This window comes from Penaeus monodon, chromosome 12, assembly GCF_015228065.2.
Source record: "Penaeus monodon isolate SGIC_2016 chromosome 12, NSTDA_Pmon_1, whole genome shotgun sequence".
Classification (NCBI taxonomy): domain Eukaryota; kingdom Metazoa; phylum Arthropoda; class Malacostraca; order Decapoda; family Penaeidae; genus Penaeus; species Penaeus monodon.
Genome location: NC_051397.1, coordinates 29,535,468 through 29,556,588, shown reverse-complemented (window position 1 = coordinate 29,556,588; position 21,121 = coordinate 29,535,468). Strand labels below are relative to the sequence as shown.

Sequence of the window (21,121 nt, the reverse complement as noted above, 5' to 3'; positions counted from 1 at the left end):
GATGACAACGCTCTTTTATTTTATTTTTTCCTTCTTATTTGTCTACTTCATGGCCTCATGTATTTGGTTACTTCTGTGTCTTCTTATCCGCCCGCTTCTAGTGGGAATAAATACCTAATAAAATTAATAAACAAATAAATAAATAACCTCTAGAGCATCAGTGAGAGCCCCTGCCAGGAGGAAGAAGGCTGCAGCATGTTCAAATCTCTGTTTTCCAAGGAGCGCAAAGGCATTCTTCAGGGCTGCCTTTCGCCATCTCTCCTCAGTGAAATTATTGGAGAAGAAGTCAGTCATCCTTTTGTCATTGATAGAACGGAAGAGACCCCAAACAAGACTTTTCTTCTTCATCGCAAGATAGTAAATGGCAGCATCAAGAGGATCTTTACGTAACTGGAATGCTGCCTTCGCAACCTAAAATGAGAAAAAATGGTGACAGTGTATCCAACCAATAAACATTATAACTACAAATCCTTTGACATCAACAAGTAAAAAAAAAAAAGAAGTATATATATATTATGCATTATATATATATATATATATATATATATATATATATATATATATATATATATATATATATATATATATATATATATATATATATATAAACATGTCAGTTGAGGAGTCAAGTGTTATTATGAAAAGACTTACTTTGTTAATGCAACGTGACAGAACTGTGTTGTTTCTAATCCACCATCCGAAGCCTAATTCCCGTAGCTCTGACCAACGAGGATTGCCCTGAAAGGTATTAAACATAAAGGAAATGCGTGATGAATTATCTTTATCACTTATCATAAACAAAGAGTTCACATCACATTTTCTGTTTATCTATTTCTGTAAATTCATACCTGTCTCATAGATGGAATAAATTCTAAAAGCTCTTCTTGGCTCTCTGAGTGGAAGGCCCAGACAAAACTGTGACTACCAATGCCACCTTTCTGCAAAGCTGCCCTTTGAGCAATGGGCAAACACCTAAGAAGATACGTGTGATGACGCATTGCCAAGAGAAACCGTAAACCACAGTCATCAAGAGCATCTGTCAAAAGAAAAGCAAATTATTTCAAACTTTTCTATTCCAAAATTTCCACCTCAGTATACAGCTGACTCATGTATGTACAGGACACAAATAAATATTGATACTGCTACATGTATCATGTTCTATTCATAATTACATACTTCAAAGCATTTACTAATAACACAACTATATTTTCTATGAAGATATATATAACTATTAGTCATAAATCAATTCTGCTTCAAATGCCTTGAAAAACTAATTACTTCTGAATTGTTGAACTTTAAATTAAAACTGTCATAATCAAATAAGAATTGTAATATAAATGTCTGGGGACAACAAACTTGCATGTGATGCCACTGCCTTTAGTAATAGACATTATGCCCATATACATACTCTGTGTTCTGCTACTCCCAAAAAATTGCTTTCTACATTGGCCAGGCTTTTTACTTTTGGTGCCTTATGACCATTCCCCCCCTATTTTTCATGAATGCAAATGTACATAATCCTGTGTACCTCTAAGAGACACACCTGAAGTGCCCAAGAGTAATCAATTCTCAGAGTTACATAACTCTATATTCTTACCCATAGAAGGCTCATCTGTAACAGCTCTTGAAAATGTCTCCTTAGCCAGTGCTTCTTTAGCCTTGTTTATATCAAAGCGATCAGCAAAGTCAACATTACATGAGGCTACTGTGTCTGACAGGGCCAAAAGATGCATTTGGTCAAGACTTGACAATCCTGGCAAATGTGTGTGGGTAAGCAAGGTTGCCAAAATTTGGGTCTGAGGAAGGAGAAAAATAAAACACATTTTATTATCCTACAATCACATCAGTCTTGATTAAAACAAAAATGCAAAACATGTGCAAATATCTTTCTGAAAGTTCATTATCAATCACTTCAATGATCAAAACGAACATAATTAAACATGTCATTCACAAGGATGCATGAAAATGATTACTATTGGTAATATATTCTTTCCATTAACCCTTAGATCTGGGTGATGTGCCCATCATATCATGAAAAAATCTGGGTCGAGGGGCAGGTGACATGAATATGCTGTCAAGGAAAAATATGGCTGCAGACTGGATGACGCGAACCTGTTGTCATGAGCGTTTTGGCTGAAGGCCAGCGTGATGGAAAAGACTCACCACAGGTGCACAAACCTATTGGGAGACTTATTTTACTCAATTGGCGGTTTTGCATTATTCCCATCAATGTATAAGTGTGGAATGTAAAGTCAGTGAGTGTTTACTGGAAGAGTGCTAGCTCCATGGAGGATGCCATTTCCAAGCTCAGCAACATATTCCTGGCACTATGAGCAGTGACACAGGTTGCATTACAGAAAATTGAATATTACATAAAGAAGAAGAAGAAGAAGAAGAAGAAGAAGAAGAAGAAGAAAAAAGCATTACATAGTTTTAGTTTTCTTGCACTGAGTTGTAGACTACCTAGAGAGATGATATGGAGTCTGTGCAAAGAAAAGCTATAACCATTAAATTAAATCAAATGGCGAATATGGACATTGGAAAATGGCCAAAAAGCTAAAAATGCTTATACATAAAAAGAGTAAATAACTTTCTAAATAGGAAGCATAGAATCTTGTCATTGGACATGTGTTCATGTGCTGCCGGCCTACAAGCATCCAACCGGCAAAGCGCCCTGGATTTTTGGTAATTTGATTGCTGTGACGCAACCGGATCCAATGGGTTAAATAAATAACATTTCAATTCCCCAAAGGAGAGATTTAATCACCCATATTATCTGAAAACATTTCCTTTTCCACTTCAAATCAATTGTACCTTACCTGCCGTGGGCCAAAGAAGGTAATTCCCTTGCTCTCATGGGTCAGTGATTTCCTCCTGCCTCCAGTATCCACTTCTTCATCATCAAGAGTTAAGTCATCATCCACTGACATGGTTGGAGCTCCAAATAATTCTGCATAGGTCTGGAAATCAATTTAATCAAACTTATGAGAATTCCTACAATCTCCATTTCTTTTGGGATTTCCTCACTTATAGAATTAATTTCTGAAATCAAATATCTCGAAATATACAAAATCCAAGTCCATTTCACACTTGCTAAGGTTTACTTACCAACAATAAAAAAGGTGTAATATTATGACTCCTTCATATACAAAGGTTACAAAAACATTACAGTCTGTTTTTTTGATCCACCAACCAAATATTACTTACATCTTCTTTATTTTCCGTTTTCTTCGTCTGTTGATTCTGAGTGTCTTTATCGGCTTCAAGAAGGAGCCACAAAGGAAGAGGAGGTATTGCTGTCACTTCAATATAATCAAGAGTTATCTCTTCTGGAAGCAGTGAAGGTGATCCCCTGCCATCCCGACTTGACTGCAAAATGATCATTTGTTAAAAGTGATATGTGATAATAATATACAAATATAAGGTGGCATGAAATAATAATAATATATCAATAATCACAGGCATTCACAGTAATCCAAAACTAAGCACACAGAGACAGCACAAGCAAAAGGACATCCAAGCGAACCAACATATTTCTGACAAGAAATCATGCCACCAAATCATCAAAATATAATATAATTTGGTTGAAGAAGAAGAAAATGAGGAAAATAAACACACTTACAGAACCGCCCTGATTTCCTGATACAGATAAAGTGCGGGATCTTGACCATGATCGACTACGAGGTTCATCTGCATCTGAGAGGCTTGTGCGGTAAGCTGCATCAGCGCTTCTTTGACCAAGTTGAGATAAACATCTGTGGGGACAAAACATATTGAAAAATCTGTTTCTCTGTCTGTGCTTCTCTCTCTTTCTCCCTTTCTCTTTTTATAATAACTGAAATAAGCAATGTGAAGAAATTCAGCATAAAGGTCTTGTCTTTCACTATTATCAGAAAAGTGTAATTAATAAAAATCCATTTATTTATAACATATCTATATTTACGGAAATTATCCATTTATCCCAAATTAGTCCAAAATGTTCAAAAATCTAAACCTAGTGCCAACGGGCATGGCATGTACGTACATGCAATGCCCATTGTAAGTTTACTTTATGAATTGTTTTTACACATAGAAGGCTGCACTTGTACTAAGTCACCAATGAGCCAATTATGAGTACTACCTGTCAATCCATTCTTCCTTTTCCTTGATTTACAAAAATATTTTATGTTATCTTATTTTGCTGTTACTAATATTTATAACATTATAGTAATTATAATGTCTATGATAAAAATAACACCATCGATATTTATAGCTAAGTAAAAAATAGTTTTTTTCTGCCAATTCAAATAAAGGTGAAATCTGGGAAGATCACCAGCTCTGCTAATTGACTCCTTTGTGGCTAAGCACTAGCAGTGCCATCTATTTGCAGAGACATTTCCCCCCCCCAAAAAAAAAAATTAATGCAGCATACATGCATACAAGTCCAAGTAAATAATATTTTGTATGGCAAATATCAGTCAATATCACTATATGAGAGCAAGAAATAATTACCTGACTAAATGTGCCAGAATGGCCTTGACGCGTCTTATTTTGCCAGAATTAAGAAGTTCCATTAGCTGGCGTGGGTGGTACTGGGGCAACACTGGAGCAGCTATGTGACTAGCCTCAAAGATGCCTGAGGTTGAGCTTGCAGGAGCATCTAATTCATCCAGTGGGTTGGTCATTACTTCCCCTAGACCTGGAAAATTCATGGAAAACAAAAGAACAAATAAATTGTAATGTAAATGGTAATCATTTTTGGATCAAGTTTTCACCATATGTTTCTGTATATCTATATCCATATCAGTATAACAACATAAAAAAAAGAAAAAAAGAAGTATCCGCATATCTCACCCTTCTTCATTTTGTGATCCAAGGAAGCCAGGATTGAGAAAGAAGCCACTCGAGACATGGATGCTGTGGTCTTCGTGGTGTGAGAGGACTCTTGCAAGTACGTCTTCAAGTCAACCTCAGTCAAGTCACGCCCTTCTTCCTTTGTGATTGATGTCTCTTGCAGTTGCTGACCTTGTTTTTGATCTGCAGCTTCATATATAGGGTCAAAATTAATTCATAAATTTATATCTGCATAAAACACAAGAATATATATATATATATATATATATATATATATATATATATATATATATATATATATATATATATATATATATATATATATATAATATATATATATATGTATGTATGTATGTATATACATATATATATATATATATATATATATATATATATATATATATATATATATATATGTCCCTGGTGCTGTAAGTTTACAATGGCCTTAACTGTTCACATACATAATTTCACTTCTATTTCAACCTGGATACAGTCAGTAAAAAAATAATAATTCTTGTTGAAGTCTAAGCTGCAATATTAAGTACAATTTGGAGTATTTTATATTGTTGTTTTATAATGAAGCACAACTCTGTATAAATTGCAATAGGTATTCACATAGATCATGGGCCATAAGATATCTCATATATGTTCCAATTGATCAATGTTCAATGACTAGATCAAGTAGGTTGTGCTTCATGTCCAAAACCATCTTTCCTCCAACCAATGCAAGTTCCATTTGTGTAGTTTTTGGATGGGTGTCATTCACAAAATATATATAAATAGTTTTAATCTGGGAAACTAAGATATCAATACTTTCCTCTATTTTTGAGTTCTTAAAAAAACATGGAATATGGGACAAATTGTCATAAAAGTTAAGCAGAACATAATTACCTGGGACATGCCACTGTGAGTAGACGTGCATTTCATTATCCATTCCCACAACCAGAATGCCATCACGCACCCAAGACACTTGCATTGGCAGTGGTGCAAGACCATCTGCAGTGGACAAGCCTAATTTTTCTAAGCGCATCCACCTGAAAATTGTAACAAATTTACATTATCTCTTAGTTTCCTTTTCTGTCTCTATTCTTATTTTTTCTTAAATAGGCTATACAATTTTATGAATACAATAAACACAAGCACATTTCAAAGTTTTCTAAACTACAGACTGATTAAAAGCATATTTGAGCTTACCTTGGCAATTTTGTATCACTAAGTTTATGGACTGATATGGATTTCTGCAGCACAGGCCTAGGCCGTCCTTCTTTGTCTTTATTTCCTTCACTGCAGTTCATCAGGGCAATCTCATCAGCAACACTTGTATAAATCAAGATCTGAAATAAAACCCACAAAGTAATATGAAATACACTGAGACATGTGAAGTTTTGGCCATTAACAAGCCTACAGTTTCCTCAAGACATATTTAAATATCTATCATGGTTTTTCCCATCACAATCAATTCACCTTTGCAAGTCTCTAGTCAAGACTTACCTTACTCCCAATAGCCACAGTAAGAAGGTGAGATCCATCCTCCTGCGAGACCCAGTCAATCTGCACTGGATGCTTTTGCTTCACATTTACACCTCTCTTATCAAATCGGTGATTGCGAAGGGAATGTAAGGTGCTCGGACTAGGGACCAAGAGCTGACCTGTTATGGAACAGAAGTCTTGAGAGTAGATCCTTTACAAGGCATCATGAATTATACCACGTTCTAATGAAAGCATATAATAAGCAAGTATATGTAAATCTACTCATCACTGACTACAAACAACAAACATCAGACATACTTACTAGTGACTGAATGTAATGCTTCTGCAGACAAATGGTCATGAGCAAACTGTGGTGATGTTGGACATGCTTGTGGGAGATCTTCAGAACTTAGAGCTGATGTCAAGCGTGATGTTGATTTGCCTTGTGCAACCTTGGAGAGGTAAGTCAAGTCTAGATCTGACAAATTTGAGTCACCTGGATGTGTAACTACATCCTGAAGGTCAAATTTATCTTCTAATACCCATTCAGCACCTGCCAAGAAAATAAAAGGAATATATTCTTAAGGAAAACTTGTTGGGAGAGTGGGAGCCAAGAAGAGAAGGAAGAAGAAAGGATGGGTGGAAAGAAAAGGAGATGGAACAGAATCCTTAAGTATCTAAATCTTATAATTCAGTCAATATTACTCTAGCCCTATAACATAAATAACTATATCATCATTTACCTCCTGTTGATTCACATTCATAGATGGCCAAGGAACATGAGAAAGTTATGGAACCATCAGCATCAGTGGATACTGTTGCCTGCTGCCCTGGAGTTTGGTATGCACAAGCAATTCTTCCACTGTAAGCCACACTTACATGAAGCGGTTGACCTGGATGGATGCCAAAGCATGGACATTAAGTATTTGTTTATCAAAAGTATCAGACAAAAATATGAACAGAAATATCTCCAGAACAATAAAAACATTCAGGGCAGAAACGTATTGTAATGAAATGTAGATACCTGAAGAGTATTATGTATGGGAACACTCAAATTGATATATAAAATTGGGTTAAAAGTTACATAAAAAGAAAAAAAAATCCACTTTCAGCATAGTGCATAAGAAGTTAATCAGTTACAACAAATTAGGCAACACAAACCCTAAACAAAACACAGGTGTATTTTAATAACCTCAACATGAAGAAAAAGAGAGAGAGAGAGAAAAAAACTTGTTAATATACCTGGCACCTTGATGGCACTCTTCCCATCTTTGCTGACCATACGCCATTCCTCCCACTGTATCTGGATAGCATCTCCTTCACCTGTCATCCTACACCTCCAGAACCTAACTGTGTTGTCTGTGCAGGCTGTCACTAGCACATATGGAGCATAACAGGCTGGGTATATAGAAGCTGAGCTCAGGTGTCCTGCTGCAGGGGATGCATGGATTACCTGCACTCCATATGGCAAGGGGAGAGCATGGGAGTAGATCTGCATAGGGAAAAAAGAAAAGAAAAGAGTGAACTTTGGCAAAAATCTTCCTGTGTAAATGAAAAATATCTACTGCAACAAGAATCCTTAACATACACACAGTATAGGGGCTTAAGGTTGATATCCAACTTTGTTAATATGTGTGGATATTTTTCATTCTTCTATTATAATAATAACCTCTATGTAGTGTACATTCTCTCAAAATTTGAAGCATTTTGATGAAGCTATAAAGATTTTTTTTTTAACTGGAAACAAAACAAAAAAAATAATTTAATTTCATTCATAACAAATTTTCATGAATTTTATAGAATGACCTTTGCATTCTATTGTCAACACTTGAAATGGGCTCATTTTTTAAAGATATAATTTCAAATTTTCCTTAATTTCTGCACATACCTTCAATGTTGAACATTTTTTCCCCACCCCAATATTTTAAAATTAGAAATTGTAGCACTGTCCACTCTTTCAATAAGACCTCTTTGATTGATAGTGGTGAAAATGACTTTTTGAGAATTGAGATCTCAAAGATTTTTGTTCTTTTACCTTGACATAAAAGTCACTGTACAATTCCAGTTAGACTAAATTTGCATTATCATATAAGCCAAATATGTAAGTATGTTTTCTATTGCATTCAGAGTTCTGATTAGGCACTTGGTCCCACATTATCAAGGTAGGCCTACCATTCACTTGAAGGCAAGGGTAACAGAGACTTTTCATGTCTCCCAACTTGGGTCATGAATAAACTACTCTTTTTGAACCCTACATTGTTTTAAAATTGGTTTGTTGGGTAGGGAAATTTACATGAAATTCTGAGTAAGATGTGGAAGGGAGTGGCAAGGAATGGTGTGGAGATGCAGGTGTTTGCTTTCTCATAAGAGGCAGCTCTGAGCAAGTGGCGGGCACTCCCTCCTCCCTCTCTTTTCTGGGAGATGCTGATGGTGGCAGCCCTTTTTACATTCTTCAGTCTGGTTAGATATAGCTTTTCATGTCTACCCATGTTGAAAAAATAGGTAAAAACCCTTGTAGGGAAGAAAAAAGAAAAAAAGAAAAAGAAAAAAAAAAAAAGAAAAGAAAAGAAAAAAAAAAAATCATTCACTTCTGAGTCTGGTGTGGCAGTGAGGATATGCTACTCTGTTGCCCAAGATATCTACTGCCCTTGTCCCCTGCCAGACGTAAAAGAGTATAATATATTACACGTAATTAGTTTATTTTTCGCTATTACTGATTATTGTGTGAGTATACTAGGTGTGTAAGGATGACAGGAGGGGATATGGGGTTACATAAGCCTATTATATCTCTATTATTATACATGATTGTGTAAAGATACTTCATCTGATGAATCTTCAACCTCTCACCATTTTTCTGGAATTTTTTAATAATAAATAACTTTTTTGAATATTTCAACCCTGCCACCCCCCTTAAAATACGTGGAGAGTATCAAATACCACAGTACTTAAAGACAATGCAATGTGCTATAGTATTCAATTTTAAAAATATAAAGTATTATTAAAAGACTTAATCAAAATAATTACCTTAGTTTAACATGAGATTACTTTTTACTGGATGAAGTGAATGAACAATGAAAGGAATTTGAAGTAGTATACAGGTAAATTACAGGCAAGATACAAAAACAATATATCTAGATGAGGCGGTGAAGGAAAAAGAGAAAGGAGAGGCTACTTGCAACAATTTCAGACATGAATAATAAATAATTGCATTCATTTTTTGCAGAATATTCATGTGTCTGACCTTAGTTGTAGAAATAACAATAGGGGAGGCATCAACATTGTTCTGCCCAGCCATGTTATCGACCACAGGGGTGCTACGGCCGGAAGGAATGTGGCCTTCGTCTTCCATCCTTTCTTGACCGTGGCTCTCAGACGCAATTACCAGTCTCCACATATGCATCACCTTTAAGATAAACACATTGATAACAACAAAATATAGCCTTAGTATAAACTATATAAACTTAAATCCTTTTACAGAGATATAAACTCAACAATAGCCATTATAAAAATTAAGATAATTTACAAAAAACAGGCAAAAGTTTAAAATGAAAAGCTAAGCGATCATACTGAGCCTGCAGCTGTCTTCTCCAACAGTGTGATATAGAAAGGCTCTTCAAAGACAGCTGTAGAATGCAGGTCCACAATAGGGGCATGAATTGGATCAAACATTGTGGTTGTATCTTTACCTATATGGAATAGAGCAAAAAAAAAAAGAAGAGAAAAGAAAAAAAAATCAGTAACTGCTAATGAATAAGAAGGTGGATATTTAGTAAGCCTATAAAAGATAATATCATGTCATTTAAGACTATTTTGCATCATAACAGTCCTAAAACTAATGTACTAAACTTATTAGGACAAATGTCAAAAAAAAGTTATAAATACATGCATGACTTTACAACACTAAAGTAATGTTTCACTTATATGAAATCTTCAACAGAATTATATAGTTTTAATGCCCGTCAGTTACATTTCATGCAATGCAAAGCTATTAATGGCCACCTATACCTTTTCCTACCATTTCATTTTATATAAAGGATAAAAAATGTCAAATCACTCACCACTTTCAGCTCCTAGTTCACCCCTTATGAGTCCCTCTTGGAAGACATGGAGGAACTGTGTGTTCTGCCAGTCATTGGTTGCATCACCAATTGCATCAAGTTCTATCACACACCCAGGTCTTGCCGTTGATTGCTCAGAGGTTATGTCAAATATATCTGCCAAATTCTGAAGGATACAGGGAAGTTAAATATTTCTAAGATCCACAGAAAATATCACGAAACGATCATCCAAAAGCATTTAGCTCAACATAAAAGTTATTAAAATAAAAATGGAAAAAATACTGCACTTGCTTTTCTATTTTGAGCAATTCCGATGTGATACTGCATTTACCATAAAAAAATTATATATCATATATATCATATATATATATATATATATATATATATATATATATATATATATATATATATAATATATATATATAATAATTATATATATATATAATATTATATTATATATATATAATATAATATAATATTATATTATTTAATATAATATATAATAATTATATATATATATATATTTATATATATATATAATATAATAGTATTATATAAAATATATATATATATATATATATATATTATATATAATATATTATATATATATATATATATATATATATTATATATATATATATATATATATATATATATATATATATATCTATATATATTATATATATAATATATTATATATATATATATATATATTATATATATATATATATATATATTTTATATATATATATATGAGAGACCAAAACAAAGGGGCAGAGTATATATACACCATGTGCCAAGATTATCTGTACTTGAGATGCTATCCTGATGAACTTCTGACAGCATACAGTGTAACATCATATTCTCAACATTGTATGGTTTCTTGATTGTATATCAGCTTTATATATTTCAAAAGTGTAGAGATAACAAGCACTTAAACTTCAGTCTAGCATTTCTTTTAATCAGGAATCTAAATAATCCTTTGGGTGTCAAGGAAAGATACACTAATACAAACTTCAAAGTAGAGACAAAATGTAAAATTAGGGCCTTCAAAATTTCTGCTTTCCATAACATAAACCTCATACTTTTGAAATGCACACTCAAGACAGAAAACAAATAAATTACCACTTGTCCAACATGTTCTTGAAGAGAGCTATCTGTTGAGAGGCTCAGGGTTGATTCCATCATGCGTTTCTTCCTCTTTGCTGTTGATATCTCAGCCAGAAGAGCCCTGCCATCAATCACTGCTTGGTAGACTCTCAGACATTCACCATCAGAAGCCACGAAACAGGCAGATGGAGAATTTGACACACTTCCCAGAGTTGTGCTAAAAAACAGGGTATAATACTCACTTTTTGCAGTTACAATATTACATTGAAGAATAAGTAATCTATCTTAACAAATATTTTTTACAGGTCCACATTTAAATGAGATATCCATTAATGCAAACAAGAAACATATGTTCATTTTAGTCTGCACATTAAATCATACCTCGGTAACAAGGTTGGAATCCACGCAGCATTGGAGAATGCAGAAACTTGTGGAGAATTGATACGAGCCAGTTCCATGACTCCTCCAGATTTACTTAAAGGTCCAACAGCATCTACACGCCACAAAATTAACTCACTACACCAGTCTTTAAATGTTGCATCCTGAAATAGGAGTCCCAGTTACTTGCAGGCAGATAAAAGCATATCCAAATAACTTCTCTTCCATTTTTCTGTCTGTTCAGAATGCAAAAGGCAAAATGATATGTAATAAAAAATACAAACAGTGCTAATAAACTACCAGGAAAGAACATCAATGACTATTTAACAATGAAACACTCTTATTATATTAATATTTCAAGATTTATTCTTCATCCACTGCTTTTCCCAAAACTCTTTACTTGTATGCATATCAGTGGAGCATCATCTGCACTAGCCAGTGGTGGGTTCCCAGGAGACATTTCCTTCTTGTTGTGATGTGATGTTGACAGGAGCAATGGAAGGACTGGATGGCATTTAATATCATTCAACTGGAAGCGGTGACCACAAACTCTTGTGAAGTGTGAGAGATTCAGCACCTGCACATGTAAAATGATCATGATAATTTGTTCCTTTTTCTAAGAGGCAGAAAAGTAATGATAATCAGTTCCTTTTAGTTAGAGGAAGAAATAACTGGAAGCAGTATAATGAAAAGCTGATTGGACATATTGAAGTATCAATTGTCAGATAAGTTAACAAGACTATAAACTACCTGTGTGAAGCGGGAATCTTCAGCCACAGTCAGATGCCAGAGGTTGAGGGAGCCATTACTGTGTTTGGTGGTCATGGAAATGATGGGTGATGGACTGCTGCTTCCCAGCCCTCCCTCTCGCTCATCACTACTAGAGAGGGTTAGGTTGCTCTTGCTCTTGTTCTTTCCTCCCCGTCTGTTGACAAATATGCAGTTCAGTTTCTATGCTATATTTATGCTGAAGCTGAGATGAGACATATTTAATCCACTTCTAATCTAATGTCAAGTTTATCATTCTAAGCTGTCTGCTAGTAAATATGTAGATATACAAGTAGTGGTGCTATATTTAAATCTTGAAAAAACATTTGCTTTATCAAAATACAAGATAAAGATATTTCTGTTAGTCATCTGGTTTCTTTATCACAAGAATGATTTAATTGAACTAACTAAAATATCAAATAAATCTTTGACAATCTCATAGCAAGGCAGAAATTGGCAATGAATTCTCTTGGTTTTATTCTGATTATTACTAGTAACATAGTGCACTAACTTTCTTCTTTGGCTAATGAAAAAATGATAGAAACTGGAATCAGACTTACAATTCCTCCTCATGAGCTAGTTCCAATTTCAAAAGCTGCTTAAGGAATGATGGCAATGTGCCATTATAAATGGCTAAGTTAGGTGACATTGTCATTGAATCTCCCAGTGGCAGAGCATTGGGTATCCTGGCACTGAATGACACTTGAGCTTGTCGGAAAGAGCCAGAATGATCATCTAAGAAATCCACAATCCACACCAAGAGAGAGCCATCTACTGGGTGGATTGAGAAGAGGACATCAGATGTCTGATGCCAGTCCCGAAGCAATGTCTCAATCCGTCGGTCAAGGGCATCTCCTAAAGCTGAAGTAGTTGCAGTGGTTACATCTGTTGCAATTGAAGTTGAGGAAGTGGCAGCACTCAGAGGCTGATGTGTGCGGATAGAGGTCGAGTGCTGGCTAATTGGTTCATCATCATCGATACTGCGGGTGCGCACAGTCATGTGAGATGATGTTCGTGAACCAATACGTATTCCTGTTGTTGCACGAAGTCTTGGATCTTCAAGGTCACTCACTTCTGAATGACGGTCATGATCTAGAGATGCAGACTCTTTCTCCATTGCACGACGGCTAACCTAATGCAAAAATAAAAATATTTAACAGTAAATACATTACACATCACTCAATTTGCATTATTACCTACCAACCTTTTAAATACTGTCAAGCCTACTTGGCATCACTGTATCTGTGGGCTCTATCCTGCTGCCTAATCTTGACAGCACACTATGTTAGATTAGCCCTTCTGGAGTTGGCTGCCACTTCAATGTTATAGCAGGTCCAGGGGAATTTCCACATATCATTTACAAATTTTGAACTTTCCCATAATGATACAAGTTGAAGAATCTCTAATATCTATGGTTATTCTGTTCCTCATATTTAAAAGGCTAAGAATAATAGACTAATGAAAATAATATCCCATGCATAAAATTTTGTCTTTTAAATATATAAACATGAAGGCCAATTTTCACAGCTCTAGCAAAAACCAACATCATAAAATACCTCCAAAAGAATGTTCTCTGCCTCTGAAGTGAAATGCATCTCCTTATTGTTGAGCCAATGAATAACAAAGCTCTGTTCTGACTCTCCATTTGTGCTGATGCCACTGATGCTGGGCACCAATGGAATATCAGTTTCTGCATTGATTGAAGCAGCTAGATGGAACTGGAAGCCTGTATATGAGAGAAAATTTGTAAATCTTTATAATTTTCACTGTTCTAGTTTTTATGATAAAAGCCAAAATACACCTGATGAAAGAAAATTATTTCATACTCAGACAGTAATTTTTAAATAATATCAGTTTTTAAGATAAGAACTCTAATCAAACATGTAAGTAAACTTTTCGGGCTGACTAATAAATGCAGTTATTAACATAAAATCCAAATTCAATGACATTTAATATGCTATTACCAAATGAGAAGAACATAAAAAGAACAACTGTACCTGGTGTAATGCCTGTGCCATGGATGCCATACATGTGGAAATCATGAACAGAATAGGATGACGGAAGAGTAGGGAGCGGCTCTACTCCAATCCCAGCAAGACTCCCCATTATGTTACCTCCAGTCTTCACATGTCTCCTCATTTGGAAACAGGCTCTGAGGGCACAAAGTTATTTATAGAAGATCAAAAACTTTCATACCAGTTTACAGTAACCTATTTTTCTGTTTCCATTTCTGTATGTAATAATTTCCCAAACTTTTGTCTATCTGAGTACTCTCATGCTAACATGAAGCTACTCTTGAATTCCAAAACAGGGATGCTTGCCAAGCAAAAATTTCTCATAACACTTACTTCATGTGCTTTAACCTTTGCATGAACCGGTGCTTGTGGCGATGTGTGCGAAAACGTGGATTCTGTGCAGCCACTGGATCCAAATGATGAAGGGAAACAAGTCCATCATCTGGCAACACTGTCTCAACCCAAATGCGGCAGATGTTATCACGACAAGAGGTGACCAACATGTTGCTGACACTTCCCCTATGGATTAGAAATTACAATTTATACTGAGAACAATTTCAAATTAAGAAATAAAAATATATTATAAACAACAAGACATACAACTAAAGTTCTCACACTCATAGTTGGATATAAATATACATATTGCTGGACATGAAAACTTACTTTGGCATGTATTTGCTGGTTGATCTCCATGTGAATCCTTTAACAGCACTTGGGTGGGGTAGATAAATATAGCTAAAACTAACTGAGGATCGTGTCAGATCACTGGCAAATGTTGTTCCATCCTGTGGCCGAGCTGGTGCAAGAACTGTAAATGAAACATTGAAATGTTATCTTATTGTAACTCTAAAAATATTTAATTGAAGATATCCATATCCGAGGAACAGTAAAAGAGCAACTTCCTACCACAATACTACTTACTATGCTTGTTGTCATACCAAATCTTGACCAACCGATCATTGGCAGCAGCTGTAGCAAACAGTGTGCCATCCGAGGAAAAAGATAGAAAGACAGTGGGAGCAGCAGTCACACACCTCCAGATGCATGTCCAGGATGGCTCTTCATCATCTCCACCGTCACATTCTAGATCAAATGTAACTGGCCCTGAACCTAAAAGAATTTGAAAATATACCACATTTAATTTGCAACCTTTGGCTTTTACATATTAACTGCTAATAATTCTTAGATATAAGATGAAAGTTGTAAAATAAGGAGATCCAACACAACACTAATGGATAACAATGCAATATAATAACACATTTACAAATGATGTCTTCATCAGTTTTAAGACCTGATACACAAGAGATTAGACTTAAAACATGCTGATCATTATATTCTATACACAACTTCAATTGTGTAACCTTTTTTAAAAACAAATTTCAAAATAATGGAACTGATTTTACCATCTTCACCTCCACCAATTCTTGTTAAAGGGGCTGCCCACATCTGTAAAATATCTCCTGCTGTTAGGAGACGCGTTCCCTCCAAGTTCCATGACATGGTATTTATGTAGCTCTCGGCTTCGATGACTCCTGTCTGAATCCATCGGTAATCTAGTCGCTAAATAAAGGAGACAACTGTTATCAGAACTTTTCTGTCAGTAATATTTGTATCTGTGTAACATTATTCAATAAAACAAACTAAACCAATTATTGTAAAAAATATATAATATCAATGTATGCATGTACGAATGCACGTGTACACACACACACGTGTGTGTGTGTGTGTGTGTGTGTGTGTGTGTGTGTGTGTGTGTGTGTGTGTGTGTGTGTGTGTGTGTGTGTCTGTGTTGTGTGTGTTGTGGTGTGTGTGTTGTGTGTGTGGTTGTGTGTGGGTGTGTGGGGTGTGTGCGTGTGTGTGTGTGTGTGGGGTGTGTGTGTGTTGTGTGTGTTGTGTGTGTGTGTGTGTGTGTGGTGTGTGTGTGGGGGGTGTGTGTGTGTGTGTGGTGTGTGTGGTGTGTGTGGGTGTGTTGTGTGGTGTGTGTGTGTGTGTGTGTGTGTGTGGTGAGTGTGTGTGTGTGTGTGTGTGTGTGTGTGTGTGTGTGTGTGTGTGTGTGTGTGTGTGTGTGTGTGTGTGTGGTGTGTGTGGTGTGTGTGTGTGTGTGTGTGTGTGTGTGTGTGTGTGTGTTGTGTGTGTGTGTGTTTTGTGTGTGTGTGTGTGTGTGTGTGGTGTGTGTGTGGTGTGTGGTGTTGTGTGTGTGTGTGTGTGTGTGTGTGTGTGTGTGTGTGTGTGTGTGTGTGTGTTGTGTGTGTGTGTGTGTGTGTCGTGTTGTGTGTGTGTGTGTGTGTGTGTGTGTGTGTCTGTGTGTGTGTGTGTCTGTGTCTGTGTGTGTCTCTGCGTGTGTACATATACTTTGTTTCAGTGGCTTTCTGTCATTCCTAAAACATGAATAAATGGTAAAAGAATATATAAATATCAACTGCAAAAGAAGAAAAACTTACATGTGTGTTGTTCTGATTCACAAGTGGAGTGGGTTCAAAAATGCACACCAATTTCCCATAGGCTGCAGCAATTTTTCCTGTGTCAGTGGAGCAGTCGACACATGAGATCTGTACATTATCATGACATACCCCTGGTATCACTTGCACTCGCTCAAAATTACTGGCAAGAATGACAATGTTGCACCCAGCAGCATATGCCTGTAAATATATCAGAAGCATATGCATGTGTAATAATATTCACATAACTATAATGACTTATAAGAGAACTAATAAGATTTAAAAAAAAAAAATTACCACACCTATCAATCTCTTCATAATGTCTATATGAAAAATTATGGGGGAAAAATATTGATCCAAAAGAAGTAAGCAAGATAATCACAGCATTCAAAGATGAACAAATAGTTAAATCTTACTGTAAAAGGGATCCCCTCCACACTCCCAACAGCAAAGCAGCGATCACCTGCATTGCAAGCACCGGTCAGGATTTGATGGCACTTCATCCTGACAGTTCTGTTGCAAATGCAGAACAATACCCTGTAAAGAGTGCAATGTTACAAAATATATAAAAAAAGAAAATACTGCAATGATGTTCAATACTTATTACTGTACATGCAAAATTGCTTTTCCCTTTTTTAACTGCATTCTTTTTGGTGTGCTACCTTATAAAAAAAAAAAAAAAGGATTGATTCTGTGATCTTAATCCTGTGAAAAAAAAAAAAAAAAAGTTTTTTGATCATGAAAATTCTATCTTATATAGAGAGTCAAAATGATAATGCAAGATATTTACCATCATGAACCCAAGATAATCTGCAAAGTTAACCAAAGTTCTCCTTGACCTCACCCCACATATTTGTACCATGCTCTTTGAATTTAGAAGTTCTTCATAGTACTGACTATACATTATGGAAATAAAATCAATTCTGTTAAAGTTCCCTATACTTTGCCAATGTACCCTTTATTATCCAATATTTTACATAATTACAACTCTCCATTAACCTGTTGGATCTGGCATCATTGCAGCATTTTACTACCTTGAGTGGCAACTTTCTTGTTTGAGTGGCTTGTAGCCCCAGCCCACACACACAGTTCTTGCCTCCTCTTTCCAATCTTATTAGCCCCTTTTCTGCAGACACATCTCTGATGTTCTACCATTTTCTGATGTCTATATTTATCATACATTATGCTGAATCAGGAATATAATAGACTTTGTTAAGCAGACTCTATATTATTTCTTCAGCTAGTTTACACTGTGCAATAACAGAAACAATAAGTAACATTATGCTATTTGCTTCATCTTTTATTTTCATATCATTCAATTTTCTGTAACACACCCTAAACTGCTGGTACTGGGTGGCAGGAACAGGGTCCTGCACATGGACATCATGTCCTCCTTGGAGACTACCCTCTCTCAGGCATGATTGATGGATGGTAACTTCAAATTCAAGGGCCATTGGATATTCTGTAGGATAATGTGGACGATCCCCTTCCTGAAGCCTCCTGAGCTAATTTCAATCCAGGTGCATTGTGTGCTTATGACAAGCTGTCCCCATCACCTGACACTTGGCAGCAATATCCCAAACAGGACATTTCCATCATCCCCTCCTTGGTTATTTTTTTTTCATGATGAGAAGTTGTCACCCACCCTTTGGCTATATCTATTCAAGACAAGATGCTCACATCACCTGGATCCAACATGTTAAAATCTTGTTAGCATTAATAATAATTGAAAATACATTAAACTACTGCCTCTACTACTGCCAAAATTTTGTCACTGAAATGCTTTTACTAAGCTACATTTTGATGTTGTATCAAAATGTATGGGTTGGTTACACCAAACAAGCATTTGATAACATATATACTGGTAATTACTATAAATCTGTAAATAAAGTGAAGTTGTTGGTGTGTTTTATTTATATTCTTGTGTTCTTGAGATTAAGGATTACTTTTTGAGCAAGAAAATATTGGTTATATTTCCCGACGGGTAGTATTCATAGTGGCCCGGGCCTCGCTGCCAGGGGCTTAAATCGTCGCCGTAGCATGCGCAACCACTCATACCAAATACCAGCATCCCATGCCGTTTCTTCATAATACTACGAAGATAGGTTGTATTTTCAGTTTTCATTATTTTTTTAAGTCTCTACTTTCCATACTTCCCGATAAATCGAGACTGAAGGGTATTTTTGTTGTTATATAGACTCCATAGTTGATCATTATTCAGTCTATAGTCTGCATAAAATAAGCAGTGTGCGGCATCATGGAGTTGAAATCGTCGGTTTGTTGCATTTTTTTTTTTTTTTTTTTTTGCATAGTAAAAATGAGTGTTAAAAACGACTTAATCACACTTTCAGTGGCAGAAAAATAATATTTTGCCATGATTGTAACAAAATATAACTCATGGCATGTCCATACATACACCATGGCATGTACATACATGCCCCCGGCAGATAGTCCCACCATGCCATGGCATGTGCGTACATGCCACCCGTCGGGAATGGGTTAATTGCATTAGTATAGCAAAATTAATTTTATTCTAAATAAGGTGACAAATTTTCCTTCATTGTCTGTACACAACTAAAATATGTATTTCAGTATATATAAAAGAATGTTTCATGGTTTCTTTCAAAATATTATGCTGGATTTGCTATTTTCTATTCTAAATTCACCATGTTTGTAATGGAAGTCATTAATTTCTCCAGACTAAAATAAAATACTAATTTCAAACAAAAATATAATATATATAATATATATATATATATATATATATATATATATATATATATATATTATATATATATATATATATTAGAAATTATTAAGATTGTAAATAATAAATTGTAAACGTAGACCTTCATATTAATTTGACATGTTGTCTAATCAAGTTTTACACTACTTACAAGAATCCAAGATAAATATATAGTGCGTGAAGTGATATGTACAGGAAACACCTTTACAACTGGAAACACGCTTTGGCATGATGGAACTTGCATATCTTTCTTATTTGCCAATTCATCTATTGGCAAATAAGGGGCCAAGTCAACCTCTACTTTGCTAGAACATAGATGCAGGAGATAAGAGACAAAAGTGATTGCTTGTTGCTGTGCCACTATTAAATTAGACTTCAGAATATAGGCCATTCACAACAAATCAAAGCCAGTTTAATGTGGATCTAGACAGAACACAGCCAAACACAAAAAAAAATTGAAAGGCTCTATGGATGTCTTACAGACTTTACCATATAGGATTACAAAGAATAAAGCCATTTAATTGATTAACAAACAGCACACAAAAAAAATTGAAAGCCATGATTTAGCTTTTCCTAGGAAAAATCAAGAAATAAATAATTATATAATAAACAAACTAACCACCAAACCAGAAAGCTATAAACATGATTTAGTCTTTTCTAGGAAATCCAATAATTTGTATTTACTACAATGGACCCTAGCAATTTTTTTAACTTATGACCCTAGATAACATCAAACGACTCTTTCTCTACCGCGCTGATCACTATCTCCACAGAACACAGACAAGATGAGACTGCATCATTCCTGACAAATCGAGAGCAACAGCAGCATCATGTGACAGTGTCATGATCTTCATCATAACAAGCGATCACTGCAGCTTGGCTAAGGGATCCACCCTCTTCTCTCTAGTACACCATGCTAGTAATTGTGTTATTTCATAATTTCGGCAAACCTTCTTTCTCTGTACCATACTAGTAAACTTGTAAAATGTTTAAAACTGAACATAAGACTGACCTTACTTCAAGAAATGACCATGACTGCCTCCCGAGTTATCGAAGTTCTTCAGGTCGATGTTTTCGTCTGTCAATGGAGGTGTTCGTTTGCCCTCGCTTGGCTTCGGTGCCTAAACTTCCTCGTAATTTCCAACTGTTATTTTTTGCGGCTTTACTGAGAAGTTGTATTTATATCTATGATACTAATGAGGTAATATAGATAGTTTTAATGCTGTAATTTATGTACTCAGAAATGTCTACAGTAATGCGAGTGATCGAAGTTAAATTTAGTGATTACGAACAATATCTACTGTC

General features: G+C 35.3%; 1 protein-coding gene across 11 annotated transcripts in view; it reads right to left on the bottom strand.

Annotated features, from left to right (window-relative positions):
- The window catches only part of LOC119579384 (dmX-like protein 2), a 52,352-nt gene extending 31,445 nt beyond the window's left edge, over positions 1–20,907 (bottom strand). For 8 of the 11 annotated variants that reach the window (XM_037927164.1, XM_037927170.1, XM_037927168.1 and 5 more), the window contains exons 1-32: positions 20,829–20,907; positions 17,487–17,607; positions 17,074–17,271; positions 16,036–16,192; positions 15,554–15,742; positions 15,296–15,440; positions 14,966–15,151; positions 14,615–14,769; positions 14,174–14,343; positions 13,178–13,749; positions 12,600–12,774; positions 12,250–12,426; positions 11,853–12,013; positions 11,487–11,688; positions 10,362–10,527; positions 9,871–9,989; positions 9,545–9,706; positions 7,546–7,795; positions 7,047–7,196; positions 6,626–6,856; positions 6,325–6,482; positions 6,028–6,167; positions 5,725–5,867; positions 4,834–5,022; positions 4,492–4,678; positions 3,623–3,755; positions 3,208–3,369; positions 2,820–2,960; positions 1,598–1,796; positions 849–1,036; positions 652–738; positions 148–411 (exon numbers count right to left, since the gene is read on the bottom strand). In XM_037927164.1, the coding sequence (XP_037783092.1) occupies positions 148–411; positions 652–738; positions 849–1,036; positions 1,598–1,796; positions 2,820–2,960; positions 3,208–3,369; positions 3,623–3,755; positions 4,492–4,678; positions 4,834–5,022; positions 5,725–5,867; positions 6,028–6,167; positions 6,325–6,482; positions 6,626–6,856; positions 7,047–7,196; positions 7,546–7,795; positions 9,545–9,706; positions 9,871–9,989; positions 10,362–10,527; positions 11,487–11,688; positions 11,853–12,013; positions 12,250–12,426; positions 12,600–12,774; positions 13,178–13,749; positions 14,174–14,343; positions 14,615–14,769; positions 14,966–15,151; positions 15,296–15,440; positions 15,554–15,742; positions 16,036–16,192; positions 17,074–17,271; positions 17,487–17,573 (5,643 nt within the window). In that variant the 5' untranslated portion in view covers positions 17,574–17,607; positions 20,829–20,907. Of the gene's footprint in view, positions 1–147; positions 412–651; positions 739–848; positions 1,037–1,597; positions 1,797–2,819; positions 2,961–3,207; positions 3,370–3,622; positions 3,756–4,491; positions 4,679–4,833; positions 5,023–5,724; positions 5,868–6,027; positions 6,168–6,324; positions 6,483–6,625; positions 6,857–7,046; positions 7,197–7,545; positions 7,796–9,544; positions 9,707–9,870; positions 9,990–10,361; positions 10,528–11,486; positions 11,689–11,852; positions 12,014–12,249; positions 12,427–12,599; positions 12,775–13,177; positions 13,750–14,173; positions 14,344–14,614; positions 14,770–14,965; positions 15,152–15,295; positions 15,441–15,553; positions 15,743–16,035; positions 16,193–17,073; positions 17,272–17,486; positions 17,608–20,566; positions 20,586–20,828 lie in introns of those variants that run through there. The other 3 variants (XM_037927167.1, XM_037927165.1, XM_037927166.1) reach the window with 3 other exon arrangements.
- Between the last annotated feature and the right edge of the window lie 214 nt (positions 20,908–21,121).